We start from the raw sequence: 23,147 nt of genomic DNA on the forward strand, positions 1-23,147 counted from the left end.
GGAGACCAGGTTGCTCAGAGCCTCGTCCAACCTGGCCTGGAATATTTCCAGGGATGGGGCATCCAGCACCTCTCTGGGCAACCTGGGCCAAGGGCTCACCACTCTCAGCCTAAAAAATTTCTTCCTTAAACCTAGTCTTCTGCCTTGAGTTGTTTTGGTCCATCCTTTTCTAGACCGGGGTTTAGGAAGGACTGGGTTTACGCCTGTTCTCCTGAGGGTGCTGTGACTCGCAGAAGAGCGAGAGATGAAGGACGTTTGAGCTGGGCTGAGTTGTGTCTGGAGATGAACTGCGGGCTCATGTACCCCTTAGACATTCCTCCCGTAGCCTGGCTGCCACCAAGCCACTGAGAGCTGTCATTTACTGACCTTTAGGAAAGTTGGGGATCTTAAAGTGTAATAGTTTATTCTTCTGTGCCTCCTGTCCTGCTCCAGTCTGTGGGATCCTCTGGGTGCCAGCGAGGAGGAAAAACAAGGAGAGCGGGTAGGGGTGGCTCCTCCAGCCCGGTCCCCCTGTGTGTTGGTCCTGCCCTGCTCTTCATGACCCTTGTGCAGGATTTCACCGTGGTGCTGGATGTCTAAATGCCCGGGTTGAACAACGGGGGTGATATCCACCACTTCCAACACACCTCACCTCTTGTAATACCCGGGGAGGGCCTCGAATCCGTCCCCAGCAGTGTGTCAAAGCTGCGTGGGTTTGGGCTGGAGTGTTTGGGGAAGGCTGAGCTACTTAGAGGATGTAATGACAGAGATTTATCGGATTATAAACCCCATGGCAGCAAAGGACAGTCTGTAGAATGAATGAGTAAGTGAGCTAGAAGGCTGTAATTCCGCTGGTGGATTTCTGAGGCTGGCTAAGCCCTGGAAACGAAATCGACGATTTACAGAGTTGTCAGAAACCAGCTCTAAATTATAGGCTTTTCATTCAAAGACTTTAGCCCTGTGCAGCGTTCAGGTGGAGTTACCGGGCTCCCCGAGAGCTCCGGGGCATTTTCTCCCGGCTGCGGGATCCTCTGCTCTCCTGCCTCGGGGGCTTTGCTCTCCTCGCACGCAGCCTGCCCGGAGGACAACTCGCCGTGCGAGGACTCCTTGCTGTTCTCCCAGCAAGTTTGCTGATGATACCAAATTGGGTGGGGTGGCTGACACCCCAGAGGGCCGCGCTGCCATCCAGTGTGCCCTGGACAGGCTGGAGAGCTGGGCAGAGAAGAACCTGATGAGGTTCAACAAGAGCAAGTGCAAGGTCCTGCACCTGGGGAGGAAGAATGCAAAGCACCAGTACAGGTTAGGGGCGGACCTGCTGGGAAGTAGTTCTGAAGAGAAGAATCTGGGGGTCCTGGTAGACAGTAAATTATCCATGAGCCAGCAATGTGCCCTTATCGCCAAAAAGGCCAATGGAGTCCTGGGCTGCATAGGGAAGAGTGTGACCAGCATGTCAAAGGAGGTCATTCTCCCCCTCTACTCTGCACTGGTGAGGCCGCAACTGGAACACTGTGTCCAGTTCTGGGCTCCCCGGTTCAAGAGGGACAGGGAACTGCTGGAGCGAGTCCAGCAAAGGGCAACTAAGATGATGAAGGGATCGGAGCATCTCCCGTATGAGGAAAGGCTGAGAGCGCTGGGACTCTTCAGCCTGGAGAAGAGAAGGCTGAGGGGAGACCTTATTATGGCGTACAAGTATCTCAAGGGTGGGTTGGAGGAGGATGGAGCCAGGCTCTTTTCAATGGTTCCCAGTGACAGGACGAGGGGCAATGGGCACAAGTTGGAACACAGGAAGTTCTGTTCAAATACACGGAAACACTTCTTTACGGTTCGGGTGACAGAGCACGGGCACAGGCTGCCCAGGGAGGTGGTGGAGTCCCCTTCTCCGGAGATTTTCAAGCCCCGCCTGGATGCAGTCCTGAGGGATGTGCTCTGGGCGATCCTGCTTTGGCAGGGGAGTGGGGCTGGATGATCTCTAGAGGTCCCTTCCAACTCTGAAAATTCCCTGATTCCCTTCCTGCCTCGACCTTTCCCATCACGACTTCTCTCTTTCTCAGCTCAGGATCCCGGGATTTCCCCGAGCCAGAGTCTCTGCGCCGAGAGCTCCAAAGCCCTTACCTCGGGCTCGCTGTCTGAGAGCGGGGTGGTTCCCGTTGAAGCTTGTTGCTTGGTGGTCCTGGCTACGGAGAACAAAGTAAGACTCAAAACACTCGATTAAAACTCTGTCCCACGTTGGGGTTGCCTCCAGAGTCACTCTCTGATTGCGATGACTCTGGCACTGGGATTGCTGGGAGGTTTTCTGGCCCTTAGACCGGGGTAGGCACAACCTTTCAGGTTGGTGCTGGAGAGCCACGAGCCCCAGGGTGGCCTCATCTTGCCCTCCCCAAGCGTCCCCTTCTGTTACGTGACCAGATAAGCCCAGTTGTGTGACACACATAGGCCCAGTTTTAAGACTGCAGGGTGTGGGTTGAGCTTTGCTGGCAAACGAGATGCTACATGGAGGAGTAAACCTCATCCCTGCCCCAGTCCCAGGATCTGTTTTGGACACGAGAAGGTATCGGAAGATGGTTTTCCCTTGGTGGTGGTGGTGGTGTCTGCTGCCCAGAGCTTTCTCCAGCAGCAGGAAATCTGTGAAGACAACTGAATCTCTCCCACAATAGGATTTTGCTAACTGGGGCATTTTCTTGATGCTGACCTGGAAATTTGTTTCATCCGGTATCTGAATCCAGAGATTTTGATCTCGGGCTGTGTGCTCCTACTTCTGCAGCAGGAACCCTTTTCCTTCAGGGTAGAGTTTTTCTTGCCTTGTTTTCAGCTCTAACGCTCTCTGGGGTGCCTGCACCTATTTGGGATGTAGGTTCTGTAGCCAAAATCTCAGGGAGCTGAACCTGAGGAGTAGGACAGAGCATCGGCGTGATACCTGGGTGCTAATTGATAGCTGTGAGTTGGTGACAGAGCATCCGATCTCCTATTGCTTGGGACTGGCTGATTGAAAGGGCTGGGATGCTTCTTTGGCGGTACGAGGAGGTGATATATCTCAGGAGTTTGTCTCCTCTAGAATCAAGGAGAAGCCCAAGGGGACAGCGGGAGGTAGCAACGAGATTCAAGGTTTGTCACCTCCAGCCCTGGAGACCCTGTCGGTCTGGCAGTGTCCTGAATCTTGGACAAGTGGGTTCCGTGTCCTTGCTGGGAGGACAGATACAGCACACCACTGTCCCACATGGTGTGACCACCGTAGGGAGACGAAGAGAAAAGCCACTGCAGTCTTCTGCCTTGCACCAGCCTTTCTTTGCTCCTTCCCCAGGTGACTGCCGAGGAGCTGTGCTCACTTCTCAGCCAAGTCTTCCAGATTGTTTACACTGAGTCCACGATAGACTTCTTGGACAGAGCAATATTTGATGGGGCGTCCACACCGACGCGGCACATGTCCTTACACAGCGGTAAGTCCGTGCTCTCCCTGTCTGCCTCTTTCTTACTGGGCCTTTCTGAGGGATGTGGAATCCTCAAATGGTTTAGGTTGGAAGGGACCTTAAAGACCATCTCATTGCACCCCCCTGCCCTGGGCAGGGACACCTCCCACCAGCCCAGGTTGCTCCAAGCCCCATCCAACCTGGCCTTGAACACCTCCAGGGATGGGGCAGCCACAGCTTCTCGGGGCAACCTGCGCCAGGGGCTCACCGCCCGCACAGCCAAGAATTTCTTCCTCAGATCTCATCTCAATCTCCCCTCTTCCAGTGTAAAGCCATTCCCCCTCATCCCATGGCTCCCCTCCCTCATCCAGAGTCCCCCCCCAGCTCTCCTGGAGCCCCTTTAGGCACTGGAAGGGGCTCTCAGGTCTCCGCGGAGCCTTCTCTTCTCCAGGCTGAACCCCCCCACCTCTCCCAGACTGTCCTCCCAGCAGAGGGGCTCCAGCCCTCCCAGCAGCTCCGGGGCCTCCTCTGGCCCCGCTCCACCAGCTCCATGTCTCTCCTGCGCTGAGGCCCCCGAGCTGGAGGCAGCACTGCGGGGGGGTCTCCCCAGAGCAGAGCAGAGCGCAGCAGAGGGGCACAATCCCCCCCTGGCCCTGCTGGCCACGCTGCGGGGGATGCAGCCCAGGATGCTGGTGGCTTTCTGGTCTCTCCCCATCTTCACCAATGTCTGTCCCCTCTCCTCCTGCCACCGTCTGAGGGCAGAGCCACCTTGGTGGCTTCCCTCCTGCAGGGTATTTGGAAAAAATCCCTCCTCTGCTTTAATTATCTGTGAGTTGGAAGGACACGAGGGCTATCTCCTGCCGGCAGGTGTTTCACTAGCTGGGCTGCGGGACGTCAGCCATCCTCCTTGTCCCCCGTAATTTTTGTTTCTCGGTACCTGGTGGGTGCAGGCACTTAATAAAGCAATCTCTCTGCGGCTCTGCATCTCTGCTGAGTCTGTATCCAGTCGTGACACAGCACTGCTCCGCACCGCCTCGGCCCCAGCCCTGCTGCCTCTCCCCTTCCAGCTGCGAAAGCCGCGTCGGAAATCAGTGTGTTTGTGTAAGGTCGCGGGCTGGGAAAGAAAAGCCCCGAGTTTCTGCCTCTCAAACTCCGTGTCTCGAATGTTTTCCTTGCAGACGACTCATCTACAAAAGTGGACGTTAAGGAATCTTACGAAACGGAAGCAAGCACTTTGTAAGTTGAACGCGGTACGCTGAGCTCGCTCAGCGCTCGGGCTTATTAGTGCAGCGTCGCTGCCGGGTTTAAAGCCCCCCGGAGCAGGAACCGCTGCGGTCTGCACATCGAAAAGCTTCTGCTCAGTCTGGCTGAAACATTGGACGGGTCTTTTTTTTTACTGTCCACGGGCGGTGCCGTGGTCCCTGCTTCCGCCCGTTTCCAGAAAAGGTCACGTACGCAACGTGTGTGCGGTCCCCCCGGGTCAGCAAAGCCGGGGCTGCAGCGCTCGCCCGGCTGCTTTGCCCTTGGTGAAGTCCAGCTGGAGTTGGGAGAAATGTTTTCCCTAAACCCCTTCGTTTTAGAAACGTTTTTGCCTTCCTGAATTGGTGACGACTGAAAACGGGACAGAACTCAGAGGGTTGTGATCAGCGGCGCAGAGTCTGGTTGGGGGCCTGTAAGCAGTGGTGTCCCCCAGGGGTCAATACTTGGTCCAATTTTGTGTAATATATTAATTAATGACCTGGATGAGGGGACGGAGTGTATCCTCAGCAAGTTTGCTGATGATACCAAACTGGGAGGGGTGGCTGACACCCCAGAGGGCCGTGCTGCCATCCAGCATGACCTGGACAGACTGGAGAGCTGGGCAGAGAAGAACCTAATGAGGTTCAACAAAAGCAAGTGCAAGGTCCTGCACCTGGGGAGGAAGAATGCAAAGCACCAGTACAGGTTAGGGGCGGACCTGCTGGGAAGCAGCTTGGAGGAGAAGGATCTGGGGGTCGTGGTAGACAGTAAATTATCCATGGCCCAGCAATGTGCCCTTGTTGCTAAAAAGGCCAATGGAATCCTGGGCTGCATAGGGAAGAGTGCGGCCAGTAGGTCGAGGGAGGTCATTCTCCCCCTCTACTCTGCACTGGTGAGGCCACAACTGGAATACTGTGTCCAGTTCTGGGCTCCCCAGTTCAAGAGGGACAGGGAACTGCTGGATCGAGTCCAGCAAAGGGCAACTAAGATGATGAAGGGATCGGAGCATCTCCCGTATGAGGAAAGGCTGAGGGCACTGGGACTCTTCAGCCTGGAGAAGAGAAGGCTGAGGGGAGACCTTATTATGGCGTACAAGTATCTAAAGGGTGGGTTGAAGGAGGATGGAGCCAGGCTCTTCTCAGTGGTTCCCAGTGACAGGATGAGGGGCAATGGGCACAAGTTGGAACGTAGGAAGTTCCGTTCAAACACACGGAAACACTTCTTTACGGTTCGGGTGACAGAGCACGGGCACAGGCTGCCCAGGGAGGTGGTGGAGTCCCCTTCTCCAGAGATTTTCAAGCCCCGCCTGGATGCAGTCCTGAGGGATGTGCTCTGGGCAATCCTGCTTTGGCAGGGGAGTGGGGCTGGATGATCTCTAGAGGTCCCTTCCAACTCTGAAACTCCGTGGTTCCATGAAAACGTTGATAGGGTTTGTGGGCTGAAAACCTGACGCACAAACCAGTTGTTTAAAATTGACTGATGCTATTTGAAAATTTCACATTTAACACCAAAATAAGGTGGTTTGAAATTTTTCTGCACACTGTTCCAAAATGAGAAAGTAGTTGGAGGGGGTCGATGCCCGCGTGGGGCTTAATTTTCAGTGGGTCACCAAACCAATGTAGTTCCAAGTCCTCTGTGCTGTGGGAGCCTTCAGACGCCCTCGGGAGCAGAAGAGAGCTGCAGAGAGAGCGCGTCTCCTCCTGCCTCTCCACCCTTCCAGGCTCTCCCATGCACCGACGGCCCCGCAGAAGGTGCCCGAGGAGCTCTGGAGGACTCACGATGTGTTTGCTTTTCAGTTCTTTTCCAGAAACCTTGGATGCAGGTGACAACTCCCCCTCGTCCTTCTCCACGCAACAGTCTCCACACATCAAGACCGTCAGCGAGAGCGAGCTGAGCACCACGGCGACAGAGCTGCTCCAGGACTATATGATGACGGTAGGGTGCCCGTGGGTTGCAGGACAGGGTGGAGGCGTTTTCTTCCCTTTAAGGTGTTTGAATGCTCTTAGGAATTGGGATCGTCACCTCAGTGTGCAGAACACGAACCTGTGCTGGTGTAGGAGTGTCCCATCTTCCTCTTTCTCATAGAACCATTTAGGTTGGAAAAGACCTTTAAGATCATCAAGTCCAACCATTACCCCAGCACTGCCAAGCCCACCACTAACCCATGTCACTCAGCATCACGTCTGCCCGTCTTTTAAATACCCCCAGGGATGGCGACTCCACCACTGCCCTGGGCAGCCTCTGCCAGTGCTTCACAACCCTTTGCATGAAGAAATTTTTCCTAATATCCAACCTAAACCTCCCCTCCTACCAACCTGTGCTCGGAAGCCTCACGACATCCGAACGTGGGCTCGCATCCTTCTCCTGCGGGATCACCTCGTCCCCTCTCACCGTGTCAGTGCATGTCACACCATCCCCAGCGTGCCGGGTCCGTCGCTTCATGAGTCACGGTCCCTGCGTACGCTCACAGCGTGTCCCCGTTTGAAAGCTGCCAGCTTCACGGCGGGTTGCACCAGCCTGTCCTGCTTTTCCGTCGGGATGAGCTGGTTCATTCCCGCAGCTCTTGTCAAACAGCAATAAACCCGGTAAATGCCGTTCCCAGGCTTCCCATCATTTCTTCCTCCTAAAAAAAAATAAGTGCCGTTTATGGTGTGCTTCTCTTCCTCAGCTCCGAACAAAACTCTCTTCCCAAGAGATCCAGCAGTTTGCAATGCTCCTGCACGAGTATCGCAACGGGGCTTCGATCCACGAATTCTGCATCAACTTGAAGCAGCTCTACGGGGACAGCAGAAAGTTCCTCCTCTTAGGTGAGTGTCACCTGCCAGGGATCCATCCTGGATGACCGACCGGAGGGTGAGAGCCGGCATTGGTTGTGACGTGCCCATCACTGACACGCGGACCTTCGACACCTGATGGGATGTGAGGTGGTAAAGGGGCGGGTGTGGGTGGCACAAAGACTCCTCCGGGCATCACCAAGCAAGGAGCAACATCCCAATCCATCTCTCCTTTGGAGATGCCTCTTTCCTGAGGGCAGCTGGGTCCATCTGGCTCAGCCCACCACCTCAGAGCCTTGGTCATCCCTGGAGATGTTCACCTCTCCCTCCTGACTGCAGAGGGAGCCTGGGTACCTCCTCCAGACCAGACACCAGGTTTTTCCACGACTGCTGGTAGTAAGAGAGAGGGTTCTGCTCCTTGACCAGGCCATTCTGGTGTTGGATGTGTCATTCATCCGGGCGTATGGAACCTGCACTCCCTGGAGGGGACTTCGCAGTCCTGGAGGGAGGGTGTGCATCTCCTGGCAGGGGAACAATCCCAGGGTCACTATCCCTGGAGGTATTGAAAGGATGTGTAGATGTGGTGCTGAGGGACGCGGTTCAGTGGTACCTCAGCAGTGCTGGGTTGATGGGTTGGACTTGATGATCTTGACAGGCTGGGGTTGTTCAGCCTGGAGAAGAGAAGGCTCCGGGGAGACCTTCGAGCCCCTTCCAGTGCCTAAAGGGGCTCCGGGAGAGCTGGGGAGGGACTTCTTGCAAGTGCAGGTGGTGACAGGATGAGGCGGAACGGCTTCAAAGTGGAAGAGGGGAGATTTAGATTAGATATTAGGAGGAAATTTTTCACTTTGAGGGTGGTGAGCCCCTGGCGCAGGTTGCCCAGAGAAGCTGTGGCTGCCCCATCCCTGGAGGTGGTCAAGGCCGAGTTGGACGGGGCTTGGAGCAACCTGGACTGGGGGGGAAGGTGTCCCTGCCCAGGGCAGAGAGGTGGAACAAGGTGGTCTTCAAGGTCCCTTCCAACCTGAACCATTCTATGATTCTATCTTAAAGGTCTCTTCCAACCAAACCGATTCTGTCCCCTGATTCTCTTCTAACAGGACCCTTTCCTTCCCCTTTATTAAACAGCGGCGGAGAGCCTCTGGGGCTCTTGAAGTCCCTCCTGCTCGAACTCCATGCATTCATTTTGGCTTTAATAATCTGAATTTGGGGTTGGGACAGGAGCCCGTGGACCTGACCTCTCTGCTCCAGCCCTGGGGCAGACCCAGGCTCAAGCTGAGCCCTGAGCCGGCGCCGGAGGGGACTTTCCAACAGCGCAGGGACCGAAGGGGAGATCCCTGTTGGCGCTGAAAAGCGGTGCCTTGCGTTTTCACCCTCTCCCGGCAGCCGACTTCTCTTTCCTTTGTCCTGGGCATCCAGCAGCGCAGCCGCGCGCCTCCGCCAGCACAAAGGCGCTTTCTTTCGGCGGTGCGCACGCAACCGGTTCGCTTTTAACATCACTGCTGCCGAAGCCGGTCCACCAGCGAGGTCGCCGTGCTGGGAAGGTGACTCTATAGCGGCTGCGTGTCACCGAAAAGCAGATGCGACTTGCTTTTCCCAGCCGGGGCGGTCGCAGGGGTGCCCGGCGCTCCCGGCGCAGAGTGGGGCTGAGCGCTGGCTGCTCCCCCCGCGGGTTTGAAGGGGGTGGGCGGCACGAGACGGAGAGGTGAGGAGCAGCAAAGCCTCTGCCCAGGCTCAGGCTACGCTGGAAACCTCCTGTAAAGGCTTTTCTTCCAGTTTTTAGAATCACTTACGTCGGAAAAGACCTTTTAAGATCGAGTCCAACCGTTCTTTGAGTACCCAGAAGTGTGGGCAGTGACTGTAGCCCTAAAGCTGGGACTGATTATGGGAATCGGGGACACACAACTCATTTTTGGCCAGTAAGGACCTGCACTGTGGTGGGAGTAGGGAGAGAGACGATGCTCAGCCTGGCGATTGCAGCTGGAGCAGGATTGGTCCCATCTGGAGGGGGAAACATTGAGATAGTTTAAGCACTTGTTCTTGAGGACTCTCACCCTACCTCTAATTACAAAGAAAAATGAGTTAGTTACTTTAAATCCCAAAAGGATAATTAGCAGTCTGCCTAACCTGCATCCCGATGACCATCTCTGCTTTGCAGGAGAAGACGGTCATCCCATGAGGACAAAAATCCCCCTCAGGACTTTGTCCTCAGTGGCCAACGGCTGCACTTCTCAGGGGTGGGAGATGTGGCCACAAGCCAGAGACTCCAGTGGTCCTTATCCCTCCCCCCAAAACAGGCTCGTTGCTGAGCCCTGCGTGGTTTTGGGGAGCTGGGTCGTGACGTTGCAGCCAGGCTCTGCCGGAGGGCTCGGAAGCCCTGGAGAACTTCAGGCAGCTGTGCAAATCCATGGGGAAACCTCTCCCGGGTGTCTCACCTGCGCTGTACGAAACACACGCCGCCGCTAACAGTTTCGTCTTCGCGTTTTCTTCCCTGATCCAGGTCTTCGCCCCTTCATCCCCGAGAAGGACAGTCAACACTTTGAGAACTTTCTGGAGACCATCGGGGTGAAGGACGGCCGGGGCATCATCACAGACAGTTTCGGGAGGTACAGGCGGACGCTCAGCACCACCTCCAATTCCACCACCAACGGCAACGGCGCTGCCGGCAGCTCGGATGACCAATCCGTCCCTTCGGAGGAGGACGAGTGGGACCGAATGATCTCACACATCAGCAACGACATCGAAGCCCTGGGGTGCAGCATGGACCGCGATTCCTCCTGAGAGCGAGCCCTGGGGGGGGGCGGGGGAGGAAGGACAGCCCTGGCAGCTCCCTGTGCCGGAGACAGGAGCTCGCTCCGGTGCCCTCCCACCCTCTTGGAGACACCCCGCAGCGGTGCCTGTATCCTGAGCATCGTTCTGGAAGAGGTTTTTGGGGCTCGAGCAGGATGTAATTACTCTCCCATCCTCGTTAACGGCTCCAAGTGGCCCTTGGCAGGCGGCCGGTGCCTTCTCACCACGCCGGCCCGCTGCGGTGGAGGACCCCAACCCGCAGCCGTCCCTGCTTTGGTTTTGCCGACGCGGCCAGCGGGGAGACAAGTCGGCTACAACCCTCTGCCTGGTTTACAGTTTTGCACATGGTATCCTTATTGTAACTGCTCTCTTCTTCCTCCTCCTCCTCCTCCTGTTTTTGAATGAAGTTTACCACAATGTGAATTATTTAAACCTATTGTCTGTGGTGTCCAAACCGTTTGGCTCCAGACCCACGGGAGAAGCTGCGGTGGCGGCCGACGTCGACGGCTTTGTGCTTGTGCTGCTGCAGCCCGGCCTGCGAACCCCGTGTGTGCCCCCCCACCCCGGCCCTGCTCAGGAATAGCCGGGGGGGCCCCAGGGATAAGGAGGGGTGTGTGGGGGTACACAGATGCCGGTTTACTTGCCAGCGGGCTCGTACGTGCCCACTGGCACAGGGGAGGCGGCTGCCAGGGCATCTCCCTCCCACACGCCAGCCTGCCGAGCACAAGGATTTGCCCCACACATTCCTCCCCCCCCCCCAAAGTCTGGGGGACCCCTACAGTCCCCCCCCAGCACCCGTGGTGCTGGCAGGAGGTCATGGGGTGGCTACCGGGTCTCCTTGGGGACCGTGCTGTCCCCCAGGGCCACCACTGGGACAACAGAACCCACCCAGGACCCCCATTAGGAAGGTTTTTGGGGGGGGGGGGGGGGGGGGGGGGGGGCGAACAACACAGACGGACGACAACAGGGGGTGGTGTACATGTTGTATATATTTTAACATATAGTTATAAATACACACTTATTTTTTTTAAAAAAAAAGATCTGTATCCCCTCCCAGAGGAGTGCTCCCGCCCAGAGGGAGGCGCTGGCTGGGCCCCATGGGTGAAATGCCACTTGTGGGGGGGCACCAGAGAAGATTTTGGGGGGGCAGGGGGGTCCCCAGTTATCCTGGAGCCAGAACTGGGAGGAAGTTTGGGGCTGGAGGAGGGATGGGGCAGCACCTCGGGGGTCAGCCGGGGTCTCCGGTACCCATGGGTGGCTCTGGCAGGGTCCTCGGTGCCAGCTGTGGTGGTGCTGGGGGGGGGGGGGGGGGGGGGGGGGGGGGGGGGGGGGGCAAGATGCTGGCTCAGCAGTTTTTTGGGGGGATCCCACCTCCTCCTGCGCATCCCTCTGCTCTTTGTCCTGCAGGTTTAGGTCACATGCAGCCCCCGGTTTGTCCCCAAAGCCCACCCCCCAGTGCCTTTAACCCCTCTCGCAGCCCCCTGGGACCGTCCTCCAGCTCCCCCCCCACTCCTCCCCAGTTAACCATTACCCTTTACTGGTGTCTCCTCTGGCTGCCACCCCAGGCAGACAGCAGCCTTCATCCCACCATCCTCTCCCTCCCCGGCCCCGTTGCTCCCGCTGTTCCTTACCTGCTTTTCCCGGGATCGCAGCCGCCGGCCCTCGGTACGATCCTGCACGGAGCCGCCGACCCACAGCGCTTTCGGTTGGGATCGGGGTGGTGACATCCCCCCGACTATTGCTCCCGGGGAGGGGGGTCCCCACAGCCCCCATCCCACCTTCCCCTGGACTTCCCGGGGTGCACACAGCTGCGTCACCCCCGTACCAGGGGACAGGGGTTGGGGACAACGTGTGCCTCCTCCCACAGCCATTCCCTTCCAGTCCCCAGGCTGAGAACTGGAATTCCAGCACGGAATGGGGTGGGGGGGGTCCCCAAAAGGGTCTGTGTGTCCCCCCCAGTCCCAGCCATCCTGGAGAGCATTGTCCCTTGGAAGAAGCCGTGGAGACGCTCGAGGTTTCCTCCTCCCGGCACATGTTTTTGCCGTCCACCGAGGGACAGGGAGGTGTGGGGGGGGTCCCACCTCCGGGGTCCTCGGGAGCTGGGGACAAAGATGATTTTTCCTCGTCCTTAAGGCCGGGAAGCAGCGGCACAGCTCCAGGGCTGGGAATACTCGGAGCCGGGGGGTACTTTCTCAGTGCCTTTTTATGATTTACAGATTAAAAAAAAATAAATAAATTAAATAATCAAATTGCACATGTGGATGTTGAAGTCATTAAAGACTTAAGGAAATTTGGAATTTAAAAAAAAAAAAAAGAAAAAGCCCTATTTTTTGACACAATTGTATACGGAGCGCTATAAACAGAAGCTGTAACAGCTCATGGTGGGTTTTTTTTTTTTTTTTTTTTTTTTTTTTTTTTTTTTAATACTTCGGTGGGAAATGGGATTTAATTCTGGAAATAACCCTCCGGGGGAGCGAGTAGATGGCAGCGGGGGGGGGTGGGGTGGGGGGTTCTCCCCCCTCTCTGTCCCCATTGCTGGAGTGTCCCCAGCCCTGGTGGCACCGGGGGACACGGGGTGGGGTGGCGGCGGTGTACGTATGATTTTTGTACGGACTATTTCTTACAGGTAAATATAATCCTGCGCCCGACGGTGGTTTGTCTCCTCGCTAAAGGCCCTCGCTCACCTTCGTTAAACACCTCCAAATTAGCAAGGGGGGGGGGGGAGGGGCAAAGCCCTGATGGCTTCAGGAGCATCCCGGGACTCTGCCGCCCCCATCCAGCACCATGTGCCCCCCAAAAAACACCGAGCCGGGGTGTGTGTCTTCTACGTGACAGCCACTCACCCCCCATCCCACTGCTGGAAATGGGGGTGCCCTGAACCCCCCCTCCCCCCCCCTCCCCCAGGGACAGACTCCTCTGAGATATGGGGCTGGGGAGAGCCATGGGGCAGCCCAACCCCCCCAAAATCACCACGCCGGGAGGCGGTGTGCGATCCAAGTGATACATGAGGCCATTTATTGAGCGTTACAGACGCGGAGGAGGAGTATGGGGGGGTCTAGAGGAAGGATGGCGGCGGGGGGGAAGAGGGGGGGGGCAAGTGTGGGAATAACTGTGCATCTATACAGGGGGGGGGGCCGGGACACCCCCCGGCCGCTACATGGTCAGCTCCTGCGGAAGAGAGAGAGTAGAGGGTCAGGGACCCCCCACAGCACCCCAGGAGGGGGGTTTGCACCCCCAGTTCATGCTGGGAGGTGGGGGGGTACCCCAGTTTGCAGCTTCTGCCCCCCCCCCCGCCCTGCCCTGGCCACTCACCATGATGGCGTTGACGATGTCATTGTTGTTGTGCCGAAGCGCCCGCACGGCTTTGGGGCGCGAGACGTTGGCTTGGGCCATCACCAGCTCGATGTCCCTCACCTCCAGCCCTGTCTCATCCACCTGTGAAGGGTGGGGGACACCACCGTCACCACCCCCACCATGGCACGGACCTGTCCCCAACGTCCCCTGGGACACTGGGGGGGGTCCCTCCCCACCCCATCCCTTCTCCAGTACCCACCTCCTCCTCCTCCTCGCTCTCCTCCTTAATGGTGAGGGTGGGCGCCGTCTCCGTGATGAGGGGGGAGTGCTCCATCGGCACCTTGAACTTCTCCGCCGCCGCCTTGTGCACTTGTTGTGACAGGTCCTCGATCTGCGGGGAGGGGACACGGGGTCACCCAGTTGTCTCCAAGGGCCACCAAGGATGGGACCCACCCCCGAGACCTCTCTTCTCTCTCCTCCCCCCATCACCTTGGCTTCCCCGAAGACGATGTAGATGTCGGACGCGGGACTCTTGAAGACGTCGGGTTTGGTGATGACAAAGAGGATGTTCTTGGACTTGCGGATGGTGATGCGGGTGACACCGTGGATCTGCCGCAGCCCCAGCTTGGACATGGCCTGGGGGGGGGGGGGGGGGCGAATGACACACAAGGTGACCCAATGTCCCCCTGTCTGGCATCATGACACCCAGAGCCAAGGTGGGGGCTCCAGCACCCCCCCAAACCCCTGAGACAACAGCGAAACTAAGGATGTGGGACAATGCTGTCCCCAAGCACGGCCAGGCTGAGCCTCCCCAGAGCGGGGGACCCCACATCACCCCCCACCCCAGTGCTGGGACACCCCAGCATGACATAGAGACCCCCCCGCCCCGGAGACCTCCCCAGAGTCCCCCAACACCCCAGGGCTGACCCATTCCCTCTCCTAATTTCTCCCCCAAGCCCATCTAACCCCCCCCATAAACCCTGCCATGCGGAACCCACTCCCATGGAGGACTCCCAACTCCATGTTGGGACCCTAAAAACCCACCCGGGGACCCCCAACCCCACCCGGGGGGGATGTCACATCCCACCTTTCTGGCCTTCTTCTCGCTCCGGCTCTGCTTCGCCTTGCTGACCGTCTCCTCCCCGGTGCCCAGCGAGTGGGTGAGCTGCGCCTGCCGGAGACGGGGTGGGGGGGGTGAGGGCAGCCCACCCCACCCCATCACCCCCCCCAAAAAAAACAACCCCACCCCACCTGGGTCTGGGCCGGCGGTGGCTCTGAGCCCTCGGGCTCCTCCAGCTCAGGGATGGACTCGTCGTTACTCTCCGACTCGTTACACGACCCTACGGCCAAGCAGAGGGGTGGGATGGAGATGGGCATCCCTCCGACCCCACCCCACCCCCAAAATATTGGAGGAGCCCCTCCCAGGGATTTTTTACACCCTACACACACACCTTTATGGTTGGCCTCGCAGCGGCGGGGGGCCGGGGGCTGCTTGTCCTGGCGCAGGGCGATGCCGGTGGCTTCCCGCAGGCGCTGGATTTCGGGACAGGGGTACGGAGCATCCGCCTCGCTGGAGGAACTCGACTCCGACTGTAGAGACCCCCGGGGGGGGCCCCGGCCGCCCGTCCCCGCCTGCCTCCCCCGGCTCTCCTTCTCCTTGCGCGGGGAGGGCTGGGGGGCTGTAGGGGGGGGGTGGGGTGGAGGGGTGTTAAGCTGGTGGTGACCACCCCAAAATCCTCTCCCAGGGGTTGAACCCAGCCAGTGCCCACCCTGGGACCCCCCAAAGGGGACCCCCAGCATCTCACCGTAGGTGGTACCCAGCAATGCTCACCCTGATCCCACGCAATACCCCACGGGGGGGGGGGGGGGCTGAGTTGCTGATACCCCCCAAAAATCCCTCCATCAGGTTGAACCCAGCCCACTCACCCCCAGTGCCCACCCTGAGACCCCCCAAAGGGGCCCCCCAGTACCCCACCACAGGCGATGCCCACCCTGGTACCATGTGATACCCCATGGTGGTGGGGGCAAGGGGGGGCTAAGCTGGTGGTGCCCCCCAAAAATCCCTCCATCAGGTTGAGCCCAGCCCACTCACCCCCAGTGCCCACTCTGGGACCCCCCCCAAAGGGGACCCCCAGTGCCCCCCCATGGGTGATGCCCACCCTGGTCCCACATGATACCCCATGGCAGTGGTGGGTGGCTGTGGGGGTGGGGGGGAGCTGAGCTGGTGGTACCCCCAAAAATCCCTCCATGGGGTTGAACCCAGTCTGCCCACCCCCGTTACCCACCCTGGGACCCCCAAAAGGGCACCCCCCCCCATGGACGCGATGCCCACCCTGGTCCCCCTCGACACCCCACGGCGATGGGTGTGGGGGGGGTCTCTCTTACCCTCGAGGTGCTTCCTGGAGGGCGGCAGGACAGACGGACGCTCCTCGCCGGCGGGGAGCCCTGAGGTGTCCTGGGGGCCGCGGGCCTGATCCGGGCCGGGCGATGGCGGCGGTGATGGCGCAACGGCGGCGAGAGGAGGCACTTGGCTGAGTTTGGGGAGCAGAGGGCAGGGGGCCGGCGGCGGTGGGGGGCTGGGGGAGGTTTGGGGTGCTGCTTCCCCAGCCGGCTCCGGGGGGGGCTCTGGCTGAGCATCCCCCCCTTGACGGGCAGCCGGAGCAGGCTGGGGGCTGGATGCGGCCCCCGCCATCGCCTCCTCTTCCTCCTGCTGCTGGGGGGGCGCCGGGGGTTCGCTGGGGGCACTTGGGGGGCCGCCCACCCCCGAGACTTTGGCATCGGTGTCCCCAGCAGTCTCATGGTCCGGCCGAGGGGTCGGGGGCTCATGGGGGGCCACGGGCTCCTCCGTCCCCCCATCCCCGGGGGGGCCCTGCGGGGGCTCTGCCGGCACCTCGGGGGGCTCCGGGGACCTGGGGAGGTGACGGGGGGCCGGCAGGTCCCCGAAGGAGCCCCGTAACATGGCGGTGACCCGTTGGCGGTCCTCCCAGGCCACCCCGCTCTCCGAAAAGGCACCGGGTGGTTGGAGCAGTTCGAGGGGGGCCGGGGGGACCCCCACGTACACCTCCCGCTCCGAGGCGGTGAAGAGCAAAGGGGGGACGGCGGGGGGCGAGGGGGGCAGGCAGAGGGCCAGGCAGCGACGGGCGGCGTCCTCCTCCTCCTCCTCTTCTTCGTCTGAAGACGGGGGTCTGGGGGGGGCGGCCATCTCCCCCGCGCTGTCCTCGGGGGCGGTGAAGAAGCTGGAGTCAGTGCGGGAGCGGGAGGTCTCCAGCAGCTCCGGGGACGATTCCTCGGAGGAGGCGGTGGTGGCGGCGTCCCACTCCTCGGGGGCTTCGCCGGCATCCCCGGGGGGACACGCCATCATCCCCGGCGCCGTCGTCCCCGTGGGACACACAGTCGCTGCTGGTTCCGGGGACGCGCTGGTGGAGGCCACCCCGTCGGCCAGCTCCTGGGTGTCGCAGGGGGACACCTCCCGTGGTGGTTCTGGGGACAGTGCCGTGATGCCATCTGGCGGGTTGGGTGGCACTGATGGTGCCAGGTCAGTGGCCGTGGTGTCCAGCTCATCCGGTGGGCTGGGTGACATCGATGGCTCCGGGTCATTGGCCGGCAGGCTGGGTGTCACTGATGGCACCAAGTTGGTGGCCACGGTGGCCGGTGGGCTCGGCATCACCGATGGCACCAGGTCGGTGGCCACAGTGGCCAGTGGGCTCGGCGTCACCGATGGCACCAGGTCGGTGGCCACAGTGGCCAGTGGGCTCGGCGTCACCGATGGCACCAGGTCGGTGGCCGGTGGGCTCGACGTCACCGATGGCACCAGGTCGGTGGCCGGTGGGCTCGACGTCACCGATGGCACCAGGTCGGTGGCTGCAGTGGTCAGTGGGCTTGGCGTCACTGATGGCACCAGGTCGGTGGCCGGTGGGCTCGACGTCACCGATGACACCAGGTTGGTGGCTGCAGTGGTCAGTGGGCTTGGCGTCACTGATGGCACCAGGTCGGTGGCCGGTGGGCTCGACGTCACCGATGGCACCAGGTCAGTGGCTGCAGTGGTCAGTGGGCTTGGCGTCACCGATGGCACCAGGTCGGTGGCCGGTGGGCTCGGCGTCACCGACGGCACCGGGTCGGTGGCTGCGGTGGCCGGTGGGCTCGGCATCACTGATGGCACCAGGTCAATGGCCACAGTGGCCGGTGGGCTCGGCATCACCGATGGCACCAGGTTGGTGGCCAGTGGGCTCGGCGTCACCGATGGCACCAGGTCGGTGGCCGCGGTGGCCGGTGGGCTCGGCGTCACTGATGGCACCAGGTCGGTGGCCGCGGTGGCCAACTCATCATGGCCATCGGTGGCTGCTGGCTCGGTGCTTCCCATTCTCACGGCGCCAAGCTCATGGTCACTGTCACCATCATCATCACCATCACTCCCATGGCTGCCCTGGGGCTCCCCATTGGCCGGTGTCACACTGTCCCCCCCGAGCCCATCAGTCTGGGGGTCCCTGGGCTCCCCAGAGCAGAGCCCAGGGGGCTGCAGGACACTGCCAGTTGCCACCAGCTCTGTGCCAGGCCCCTCTCCCGGCGCTGCCATGCCGGAATCATCCTTCACTGCCGGCTCCTCCTCGGCACCCGCCATCGCCATCACCTCCTCCGGGAGCTGGTGGGGCTCTGGTGGGGGACACCCCCCCAGGACAGCATCTGGCTCCTGTGGGACATCGACCTCCAGGGCTGTGGCCTCTTCCGGCTCTGAGGAGGAAGAGGAGGAGGTGAGGAAGGTCTCGCCATCCGGCTCCATGCCGTCTTCTCCAGAGGGTGCCGGTGGGGTCTCGCTGCCATCCCGCTCCTGCCTCCCCTGCTCCATCCTCTCAGCACCGAGATGCTCCATGCCGGTCCCCGGCTCCTCGCCGTGGCGGTGCCGGGGGGACCCCTCCGGTGAGGCAGAGCCGGTCGGCGCCATCCCGGCGTGAAGGTGGAGCTCGATGCCGCCATCCCCGGAGGTCTCGGTGGCGGGGGGCACGGCAGCGGTGGTGGCCCCCTCAGCCCCCACGGCATGGCGTTCGGTGCCGTAGAGCCGCTCGTCCTCCTCGCCGTCGTAAGCGGCCGAGTCGGAGGAGGCGGAGGTGTCGTCGCGGAAGGCGAAGGACTCGTCCACCCCCTCGGTGATGGAGGTCTCGGACAGCGAGCGGAGAAAGGAGGCCGAGGTGCTGCCGCCCTCCTCCTCCTCCTCCTCCTCTTCTTCTTCTTCCTCATCCTCTTCCTCCTCATCCTCCTCTGGGGCGGAGAGGGGCAGCGGGGCCGTGCCGGGGGGCAGCGGGGCGATCTCCACCGCCTCGGCCTGGAAGAGCAGGCTGCCGCGGAAGGGCAGCAGCGCCGCTGGGATCAGCCCCGTGTCCTCCGATACCCCCCACTCCTCCTCATCCTCATCCTCCTCTTCCTCCGGCGTCTGCCCATCATCCTCATCCTCAACCCCCGGCGGGGCAAAAGGCCCATCTTCCTCCTCATCATCCTCCTCAGGAGACGGCGGGGTGAAGGCCGGGGGATCCATGGGCAGCGCCGCCATGGCTTCGGCCTCCACCATGGCTTCCTCATCCTCCTCCTCCTCGGCCATATCTTCGGCCTCGGCCACCGCCATGGCTTCGGCCTCGGCCACCAGGTTGGGGGAACAGGACGGGGAGGTGCTGGCGGTGCCGGAGGACCCCCAGCTGCCCCCCTCGGCCGTCATGTAGGAGCCGGAGGGGGAGGTCGGGGGGGAGCAGAGCCCCTCACTCTCCCCATCCGTCTGCTCCTCAGGGGGGGGTGGCAGCAGCCGGGACCCCCCGACCCGAACCGGGGTGGAGGGGGCCGTGAAGAAGAGATCGGGGTCCAGGGTGGCGGCGGGGGGTCTGGCGGGGGCGTGCTCGGCCGCTTGGCGGTGGGGGGGGTCTTTGGTGGGAGCGGGGAAGGGACAAGGCACGGCGGGACCCCCCCGCAGCTCAGGGGGGGCGGCGGGGGAGCGGGTCTCCTCGCCCATGACGATGCGGGTGTCCAGGGGGGCGGCGGCGGGGGGGCCGGGGTCGCAGCTGGCCCCCTCGGGCTGCGGGCGAGCCTCCTCCTTGGTGGGCATCGGCGGGGGGGCCGTGGCGGGCAGGGGGGCTGCGGAGAGAAGGGAGACACCCCCCCCCACACACACACTCAGTGTCGTAGGACCCCCTGGGTGCTGCCATGGGGGGTGGGGGGGGACGCCGCCAGGCTGGTGTCACACCCCCCCACACACCCCCCAGGGGTGGGAGAAAAGGGTGACCCCCACCCAGAGGATGTGGGGGGGTCAACAGGGTTTGGGGGGGGGGGGGACACACGACAAAGATACCCCAACCCCTCTCTAAGGGGAGAAGGATGGAGCTGCATTGGGGGAGGGGGGGGGGCAGACCCAGGTCTCCCCAAACAAGGGGGACCCCTCTATGGGAAAGGGGGGCACCCCACATTTCCCCCCCCCCAGCAAAGCCCACCCCCCCCCCCCCCATGGAGCATCCCTGCTGCAGGGGGCTTTATGCCCACCCATGCACTGAGTTTGGGGGTGCTCAGCCCCCCCCCCACTTCCCAGACTGGGGGGGGAGGGGTTAAGTGGGTGCAGCCCACTCCCCACCTCATGGACACCCCAAAGCTCCACTGGGGGGGGGGGGGGGGGGGGGCAAACATAGGCATCTCCAGGCAATGGGGACCCCTCTACAGAGGGACACCCCACATTCCACCACCACCCCCCCCCACCCCCCCCATGGAGCATCCCTGCTGCAGAGGGCTTTATGCCCACCCATGCACTGAGTTTTGGAGTGCTCAGCCCCCCCCCCCCCCCCCCCCCCCTTCCCAGACTTGAGGGGGTTAAGTGGGTGCAACCCCCTCCCCACCTCATGGACACCCCAAAACTCTGCACTGGTGGAGGGGGGAGGAACAAACCCAGGTGCCCCCAAGCAAAAGGGACCCTCTCCATGGGGGGAACACCCAACATTCCACACCCCCCACCCCTCCCCCGGAGCATCCCTGCTGCAGGGGGCTTTATGCTCACCCATGCACTGAGTTTGGGGGTGCTCAGCCCCCCCCATTTCCCAGTTTGAGGGGGGGGGGAGGGAGGGTGCAGCCCCCTCCCCACCTCATGGGCACCCCAACCTCCCCCCCCCCATTACCTGGAACCCCCGAGGACACGTCCATGGGGCAGAAACAGCCCAGACCCACCTCCAGCACCAAACCCAGCAGAGCCCCATGTGCCCCCCCCGGGGGCTTTATAGGGGGGAGGGGGGGGGGAGGGGGGAGGGGCAGGGCCGCAGAGGCTGCTGGGAAGGGGGGGTGGGGCCTCACCTGAGTATTTAGCAGGCAGCTGCCTGCCCCCCTCCCCTCCCCCCCCAAAAAAAGTGTCTGGGAAAGGTCATTGCTGGGGTCCCCCTGTGTTCTGGGGGCCCTTAAAGGGTTAATTGGGGGCGGGGGGGTGGCGGCGGCTCCCCAGGGGGTCGCTGGGGCTGTGCCCCCCCTCCCCCCCCCCCCCCCCGTGCCATTTGAGGGGGGGGCATCCCCTTAACCCTGCCCTTCCCCACTGCTGCCCGGCCGGGACCCCTCCCACCAGTGTTTTGGGGTTCCCCCAGTTCCCACCTGCTATGGGGACACTACACCCCCCACCCCACCCCCCCCCGGAGGGGGAGCCCTGACCCACCCCCCCGCACAAACCGGACCCTCACCCCCTTTTTTGGGTGAGTCATCCCCCCCCTCCGGACCTGCTCCAAGGGGAAACTGAGGCACTGGGATGGGGGTGGCACTGGTTTGGGGGGGGGGGGGGACGACGACAGTACCGGGGGGACCCCCCCAGCTGTCCCCAGCCCTTGGGGACACCTGCACAGGGTGACCTTGGGCCGCAGCTCTGCGCTGCCCCGTGCCTCAGTTTCCCCACCCGGTGGTCCCTGGGGGGGAGTGTGGGATGGGGCTGGGGGGAGGCTGAGCCTCCCTGGGGGTGCCGAGACCCCCCTCAAAACCCCCGGTCCTGGTGCGGGGTGCACAGGGGTGATGGGGGTGGTGTCCCCAAAGTCACCTCCTGCCTCGTTCCGGGGGGGAGAACCGGTACCGGAGCCCCTTGGCGGTGCCGGCTGCCAGCCCTGTGTCCTCTGTCCTCCATCCCTCTGTCCTCCATCCCACATCCCTCCGTCCTTCCATCCTTCCTCCTTCCATCCTCCATCCCTGCATCCCCCATCTCTCCATCCTTCCATCCCTTCTTCCCCCATCTCTCCATCCTTCCATCCCGCATCCCCGCGGCCTCCCCTCGGCCTCACCTGCCTCCGATCCCTCCGGCATTCCGTTTTCCTTCTCCAATCCCCCCAACCCTTGAGTTGGGATCGATTCTCCGGGCATGGCCATGCCAGGAGCCCGGCCGGCCGGCCTGGGCGGCCGCCTGCCACCCCGTCACCCGCCGGCACTCCGGGCTCGGGCTGGGCGAAGGCGGCTGCGCCGGGAGAAGCGGAGCATTAGTGGGGCTCCGGCGGGGGGGCCGCCAGCGGGATCAGCCCCGTCATCCCAGATGATGTCAGCAGGATTTTTTTTTTCCCTTTTTTTTTTTTTTTCCCTTCTCCTGTTGGTTTTTTTCCCCCCGTCTTTTCTTCTTTTTTTTTTTTTTTCCTCCCCTCCTGCCTTTTCTTTCTCGTCTGGTTATTTATTTATTTATTTATTTTTTATTTAATCTCTCCGGCGCGGGGTGTGTGCCAGGCACTGCGGCGCTGGGAGGGGAGGGAAGGGCCCACCCCGACGCTGCTGCTTGCATCAGCTCCGATGAAAGGGAGGTGACGAGGGGGGGGAGTGTAGGGCAAGGGGGGGGGGGTGTCCCCCAGCCTCCGTTTCCCCCTCAGCCTCAGTTTTCCCAGGATTGATGAGAAAGGGGATGGAGGTGGGATTTTGCCCCCCCCTTCTCCAAAAAAAACCAGGGGCTTGAGCATCCAGCTGTGTCCTGAGCCCCCCTAAAAGTGGCTCTGTGTGTGTGATGCCAGATGTACGGGGGGACGATCCTGGGTGTCTCCCCCCACCCCATCCTGTGTGTCCCCAGGGCTGGGTACCACTGGGGAGGCAGGATGGGTGCCTGCGTGGTTGCCATGGGAACGGCTCTTCTCCTCCTCTTGTCTCCGTGGTGATGGGGAGGAGGATGAGGATGGTTCCCTGGCAACACGGATGGGGGGGGGGGGGGGTTACCCGGTGGGGGGACACTGGATGGACGGACAGACAGAGATGGCTCCTTGGGAGGAGGGAAGGAGATGCCAAGGAGGAACTGGGTACCCCTATCGGGGTCCCCAAACCCCCCGGTGACTCCTCCCTGTGCCATGGGAAGGGGGAGCGCCCACCAAAGGACACTGGGGGGGAAACTGAGGCACAGCCCAAGAGCATGGAGGGGTGTTGGTGCCCGGTGCCGGGCACAGAGCAGCGCTGGCACCCGGCATGGCAGGGGGACTGGCTGCCACCCTGGGCACGGAGCGAGGCTGGCGCCGAGGCCGGCCACGCCGTGACGCCGGTGCCAGGAGCAGCCCCGAGCCGTGACTCAGCAGCTGCCGGTAACTCCGGCACCGCCGCAGCCTCCTCCCAGCAAAGCACCGGGAGAAGGGCACAGATTGGGGGGGGGGGGGGAGAAGCAGGCTGTGCCCCCCCAGCCAGAGGGCTGGAAGGGACGTGGCGAGGACCAGTAGTGTTCCCC

General features: G+C 61.7%; 2 protein-coding genes across 2 annotated transcripts in view; one reads left to right on the top strand and one right to left on the bottom strand.

The window, feature by feature from the left end:
* Positions 1 to 10,603, top strand: part of CCM2 (CCM2 scaffold protein) — a 42,909-nt gene extending 32,306 nt beyond the window's left edge. The window contains exons 5-10 of the mRNA XM_082479983.1: positions 2,031 to 2,167; positions 3,278 to 3,413; positions 4,562 to 4,619; positions 6,419 to 6,557; positions 7,291 to 7,429; positions 9,891 to 10,603. Of these exons, the coding sequence (XP_082336109.1) occupies positions 2,031 to 2,167; positions 3,278 to 3,413; positions 4,562 to 4,619; positions 6,419 to 6,557; positions 7,291 to 7,429; positions 9,891 to 10,171 (890 nt within the window). The 3' untranslated portion in view covers positions 10,172 to 10,603. The remainder of the gene's footprint in view (positions 1 to 2,030; positions 2,168 to 3,277; positions 3,414 to 4,561; positions 4,620 to 6,418; positions 6,558 to 7,290; positions 7,430 to 9,890) is intronic.
* A 2,671-nt stretch (positions 10,604 to 13,274) lies between these two features.
* NACAD (NAC alpha domain containing) lies at positions 13,275 to 21,823 on the bottom strand (the record flags this gene model as incomplete). The annotated part of the gene is made up of 9 exons (XM_082479750.1): positions 13,275 to 13,348; positions 13,493 to 13,615; positions 13,734 to 13,865; positions 13,964 to 14,110; positions 14,562 to 14,645; positions 14,726 to 14,814; positions 14,926 to 15,153; positions 15,860 to 19,588; positions 21,745 to 21,823. The coding sequence occupies 9 exons, from the start codon at positions 21,821 to 21,823 to the stop codon at positions 13,334 to 13,336; spliced, it is 4,626 nt and encodes a 1,541-aa protein (XP_082335876.1). The 3' UTR covers positions 13,275 to 13,333.
* Positions 21,824 to 23,147: the final 1,324 nt, after the last annotated feature.

The sequence above is a fragment of the Vanellus vanellus genome (assembly GCF_965231255.1).
Source record: "Vanellus vanellus genome assembly, chromosome: 2".
NCBI lineage: Eukaryota > Metazoa > Chordata > Aves > Charadriiformes > Charadriidae > Vanellus > Vanellus vanellus.